We start from the raw sequence: 6,000 nt of genomic DNA on the forward strand, positions 1-6,000 counted from the left end.
TACGACTCTACATCAGAGAGTGGCGATGAGTATGTGCCAGATTCCACGTCTGAAAGTGACGAAAGTGATGTCAGCATTTCAACAACTGAAAGGAAACAAAGGTGGCCAGTGGGTGAATTATTTTCTGACTCTGAAGTGGTGACTCCAGTATGTGACTCCACAACAGAATGTGACTCCACAACAGTAGGTGACTCCACAACAGCAGGTGACTCCACGACACCAGACCTTGAAAACTTGAGAACAAACATCAGTACATGTGATGTCAGTACAGACGAAGAACCCTGCTCAAGTCAAGATGCAACTGACACCATACGTGTGCAAGCTTCACAAAAGTGGCATGGAAAAAGAGTTTACAACAAACGACAGTATTGCTTATATTGCAAAAAAGCAAATGCAAAAATGGCCAGACATCTAGAACGTGCACACCACGATAAACTTGATGTGGCTCAAGCTATAAGTTTACCAAAGGGTTCCTTGGAGAGAAGAAAACTGCTTGACTATATTCGCAACAGAGGCAACTATGCCCACAACGCTGCTGTGCTGGAGTCAGGGAGAGGAGAGTTGGTTCCATTTAAACGCCCGAATAAAGATGCACAGGGGAAGGATTTTATGCATTGTGCATACTGCCAAGCTCTTTTCACACGAAAAGTCCTGTGGCGACATATGCGAATTTGCAAACTTAAGCCTTCATCGATACCTGTCAAACCAGGAAAGAATCGTGTTCAGTCTATGTGTACATTCATGCAGCCTGTGCCATCACACATCGGGAAACAGATGTGGGGAGTTATCAGTGCCATGGTTGCTGATCCGATCACTGATGCTGTGAAAAATGACAATGTCATCATCCATGTTGGGCAGCACCTGTTGAACAAGGGTGGGATGTCAGCCAAGAATCAACAGTGTGTGCGTGACAAAATGCGAGAAATGGGAAGACTGGTTCATAATGCCAGAAAAGTTACCCCCTTAAAAACAGTGGAGGATTTCATAAATCCAAAGAATTACTTGCAGGTGATCAAAGCTGTCAAGGTAACTTGTGGCTATGACAGTGATTCTCACAAATTCACAATACCATCACTTGCCAAGAAAATTGGCCATACATTGGTCAAAGTCAGCAAACTCCTAAAAGCTCAGGGCTTGATCATGAACAACCATGAACTTGTGAAAAATGCCACTGAGTTTCAGGAAGTCCACAACGAAAGGTGGAATGAAATGATTTCTGCGACAGCACTACGTAACCTCAATGAAGCAAAGTGGAATGTTCCCACTCTGATGCCGTTCACAGAAGATGTGCAGAGACTGCACCAGTTTCTCAGTCAAAAGCAAGAGGAGTACTGCAAAGAACTCTCTGAAAGTCCTTCCACAAAGACCTGGATAGACTTGGCAAAGGTGTGCTTAGCACAGATCATCCTCTTTAACCGTCGCAGGGAAGGAGAAGTGGCAAGCATGCCCTTGTCTGCATTTTTGTCAAGAGACAAGTCTGATCATCACCAGGATTTGGACTGGGCACTGTCAGAAGTAGAGAAAAGACTCTGCAAACGTTTCACAAGGATTGTGATCAGGGGAAAAAGAGGTAGACCGGTTCCTATTCTTGTGACTCAGAAAATGCTCAGTGCACTGGAACTCCTGGTTTCAGAGAGAGAGGCTTGTGAGGTACTCAAAGAGAATTGCTACATGTTTGCAAGACCAGCTGCTAAAACGCATCTCCGTGGTTCGGACTGCCTCCGTGCTTTTGCAGTAGCATGTGGTGCAAAGTGTCCCAAGGCACTGACCTCCACCAGGCTGCGGAAACATGCTGCAACACTCTCAACGGTTCTCAACATGACGGATACAGAGATGGACCAGTTGGCTAACTTTCTTGGGCATGACATTAGAGTCCATCGTGAGTTTTATCGACTACCTGAGAAAACACTGCAGCTTGCCAAGGTTAGCAAGCTTCTCATGGCCCTTGAGCAAGGAAGATTGGCTGAGTTCCATGGCCAAAACCTGGATGAAATCACAATAGGGCCAGATGGTATGTTGTTTTGTCATTTTTCTTTTGTCCATCATGCTTTTGTTTATATTTGCTAATCAAGTTTTTTATATCTCCTCTAGACATAGTCATTTGTCCTGTTGAGACTGATGAGACAGCTAAAACCAGGGGACGACACTATTCATCTCAAGGTATATATTCATTTATCTCAAAAGAAGTGTTTACTGTATGTGTTTCTCAATGTCCTGTAATCTTTGTCTTTGGCAGAAGAGACTCTTCCACTGACAGAAGAAGAAGGCCCCCCACTGACAGAGGAAGAAGGCCCCCCACCAACACGCAAGAGAGATACACCATCAGCAGCAGAAGATGACCGTGTCGGAGCCGCAACACCTGTTGAAGGTTTTTTTTTTTTAATTCCTTCTTTGATTTTAGCAGAATAAGTACAATGGACACCAGAAAATTACAAAAAATATCTCAGACATGGCCTTCTCTTCATCAGAAAACAGCAGCCCAACTATCATAAAGGTGAATATAGCTTTGGCCACTGTAACTGTAAGCCTGAATGCATTAAACAATGGCTGGGTAGACAGTGAAAAATATCTGATACTGCTGGTTCTGTAATTCTGAACATCGACGTGTCCCTGAATCGAGATCGAGGGTCCATTATCGATTAATTGCCCAGCCCTACTGGTACCTGGATGTACATTATTTTTTTATTTTTTTTACCTGCTCCTTCAGGTTTCCACAAAAGCAGCCTCGTACTTTATAAAAAGTGACCTCGACACATTGCAGACACTGATTGGTTCCGAGTTTTGTCACAGACAATAACCACGCACGGGGTAAAAGTGTCTAGGCGTCAGTTGCAGCAGCCAAAAAGGGCACGCCATGCTCTTTGGGGGAGCTACAAACCTTCATGTTGCTCACTCGCGAAACGACAGAAAGGCTGGATGACTCCACTCATATCTAGCAAGTGGACCAGCAGCTTTATGGAAGTCCTGTGCGTCATCCAGGGGGTGCTATTTTTGCAGTGGAAACTGTCCCCCCAAAAGGTACCAGCTTCCAAAAGCGAGTAGAGCCAATACCGCGAGTGGGAACGTGGCTTAAAGGAGAGATTGAAAGGGATAAGATAAGTGACTTAAATAATAGAGAAATTACAACATCAGAAATTAAGTCCACATCTTTCAATCTCATCAAGCATACAATGAGTCCCGCTGCACAAAGGCATTTCCTCTCATGTTTGTTTCCTTGTCTGTATATCTAACAAATATATCATTCATCTATTTCATAGAATCATCAGCAGAGGTGAGGAATGCAGTCCCATCAGTGAGCAAGAGGAGCAAGCCACTTTCTGGAGAGGATGACCGGCTCACAGCTGTGATGTCTGTCAAAGGTGATTTAAATCAAAGGTGAATACATTTTTTCATTACAAATCAGATCAACTCAAATGTGAATTGCAACAGCAGTACGCTCGCAGTGCCACTGCTTAAAGCTAATGGGTCTGGTGATGTTCCATGGTGGCATAAATCACTGGGTGCCAGAACACAGTAATAATCTCTGAACATCGATGATCTTGTGTGAAATGGTGACTGAACCATGTACAGTCCTTTGTGTGGTCAGGTAAACAAGATATGTACTACATAAGTGTAAGGTCTATGTGTTGACATTTTTTTCACCCACTCACAGGTAAAGCTCCCAGGAAAAGAAAACCATGGCAGGACGAAGAGGTAAAAGCCGTTGAAAAGCATATGAAGCGGTTCATCACTTCATGCATCGTCCCTTCAAAGAGAGACTGTGAAAAGTGTCTAAGAGCTGAGCCAGCAGCTCTCAATAATCGGGATTGGCAAATGTTAAAATATTATGTATACAACCGCATCACAGCGTACAAAAAGAAAGTCCTGCATTCCTAATGTTTAAAAAAGGCTGATTCTGCTAGTTTTGTGAGCAGTGCTTTGCTTATGTCTTATGTTATGGTTATTTTCACTGTTTTTCTTAGCTTGATACTTGAAAGCTTAAAGTTGGGGCCAACGTGGCAGGCCATCTGTTTATTAAACAGTGACAATTATTTCAATTGATCGGGAGTTGTTCCTTATTGATAGTCATTACAAAGAACTACATCACTCAATGATGGTTTGAAGCAATATCACATGAAGAGGTCATTATGTGCTAAATACTACTGTATTATTATTCTGTGCTATTGCCATTATACAGCGCTTAAAAGAGTGGACGGAAATGCAGATAAAGAATTAGGACAGAAAAGATTTAAGTATTTTATTTTATGACAAACAAAAAGGTACAACCATTTTCCTGGAGCCTCCAGTACCTCCTCCTTGCTCTCTAAGCCCAGTAGCTCCTCCTTGCTCTCTAAACCCTGCAAGACAGTCTTATTTGTTAGGTCCAACTATTATTGGTTCTAATAAGATAGTATCACTAATTTACATTATGACTCTACAATTATGTAACATTTGAAGCAGCGTCTTACTGTCAGGAATTCCCTTGCTTCAAGTCCTTCATCCAACAGCTTCAATGTGGTGATGGCCATGAGGCTGTGGTTGTTGCGAACAGTTGCTTTTTTGTACAACCTTGGAAGCATCTTTGCAGTAGACCACGCACCATCATGCCAGTTGTGAGGTACAAGGTTCTTGCGTCAAGTGAAAGGTTGCACAGTAGTTTTTTTTTCAGGGAAGTGACTGATGAGATGCCTGACTTTCCTACATGGCACCTCTTCCATTTTTTGTCCTCCTGATGTGTCCTTGCGGTTTTTAGTTGATTAAATGTACTAATTTATGGTTTGAGTATGGCATATTAAAATCAAAAGTAAATTTAAGATTTTTTTAATGATAATAACTGATAATAATAACGATGGACATGACTTTTTGGGGACCAGTATGGTCCCCAAAAAGTCAAGTATGAAGGTGTGAATTATGTAAATTCTTTGCAAATTCATGCAAATTCGGTCCCCTATCAACACATTAACTTGATTTTTCAGTGGTCCCCATATATGATGGGGAAAACATTTTAATGGAAATTTGCAGGTTTTAAGGCATGTATAGGCTAACTAAACTGTAGTGAGTGTGCTGAATTTTTTTCACACCTCTAGCACCTCTAGAAAGGGTGGTCCCCACCAGTGATGATTAAAAAGTTGGTCCCCAGTATAGCCATGAATACCAGTGTGTGTGTGTGTGTGTGTGTGTGTGTGTGTGTGTGTGTGTGTGTGTGTGTGTGTGTGTGTGTGTGTGTGTGTGTGTGTGTGTCAATGATGATTTAAAAACAATGTATCACAAGTCACACTTTGGGTGTTGGAGTATTTGAATTTGTGTGTGTGTGTGTGTGTGTCGCATGCGTCACGCCGGTAGGCAGCACGCCGGCATGCCGCACCAACAAACATACAAAGTATAACATCTCGCCCGTTGTAACTGCCATCGTTAATGCAGCAGAGAAAGATATACTTTAGACATTAGTACCTATATCTTATCTCTGAAATATTTGAATCTTGTCTCTTGTAATGTGATTGGAGGATTCAAATAAAGAATTAAATGTGTGTGTGGGTGTGTGTGTGTGTCTGTCAATGATGATTTAAAAACAATGTATCACAAGTCACACTTTGGGTGTTGGAGTATTTGAATTCATAAGGTGTTACAAATCAGATACCCTATATTTAGTGCAGTATTTAATACCCATAATGCACACTCAATTAAATGTACAGCTGATGCACACTTATTTGGACACTGAATCCCATAAATGAGCCAGTGAGCCAATTTCTTGCCAAGGGTGACCAAATTCATGAACAATTATTCGCCGTTTTCAGATCAGACATATTTAGGCAATTAACAGTTTCACTGGAAGATTAAAGCTCATTCTGTGGTGCACGTCTATAAAGCATTTCCATCTCAGGAGATGTGCCAAATATAGCAACGACATTGTGGACAGTAACAGTAAGTGGGCCAAACATGCAATAAGTCTCTGCCTGGTCGTGACCCAACAAAACATTGATCAAACATGACAGGGAAGGTCTTTGCTATGGCAGGAACTAA

General features: G+C 42.0%; 1 protein-coding gene across 2 annotated transcripts; it reads left to right on the top strand.

The window, feature by feature from the left end:
• Window positions 1-346: 346 nt before the first annotated feature.
• On the top strand, window positions 347-4,037 carry LOC132456409 (uncharacterized). 2 transcript variants are annotated; one of them, XM_060050758.1, is made up of 4 exons: window positions 347-2,160; window positions 2,261-2,368; window positions 3,258-3,359; window positions 3,653-4,037. In XM_060050758.1, the coding sequence occupies exon 1, from the start codon at window positions 400-402 to the stop codon at window positions 2,065-2,067; it is 1,668 nt and encodes a 555-aa protein (XP_059906741.1). In that variant the 5' UTR covers window positions 347-399; the 3' UTR covers window positions 2,068-2,160; window positions 2,261-2,368; window positions 3,258-3,359; window positions 3,653-4,037. The 2 variants fall into 2 exon arrangements, with proteins under 2 accessions (XP_059906741.1, XP_059906740.1); XM_060050757.1 differs by having other exon boundaries at window positions 347-2,368.
• The last annotated feature ends 1,963 nt before the right edge of the window (window positions 4,038-6,000 follow it).

Source organism: Gadus macrocephalus, chromosome 4 (assembly GCF_031168955.1).
Source record: "Gadus macrocephalus chromosome 4, ASM3116895v1".
NCBI classification, from domain to species: domain Eukaryota; kingdom Metazoa; phylum Chordata; class Actinopteri; order Gadiformes; family Gadidae; genus Gadus; species Gadus macrocephalus.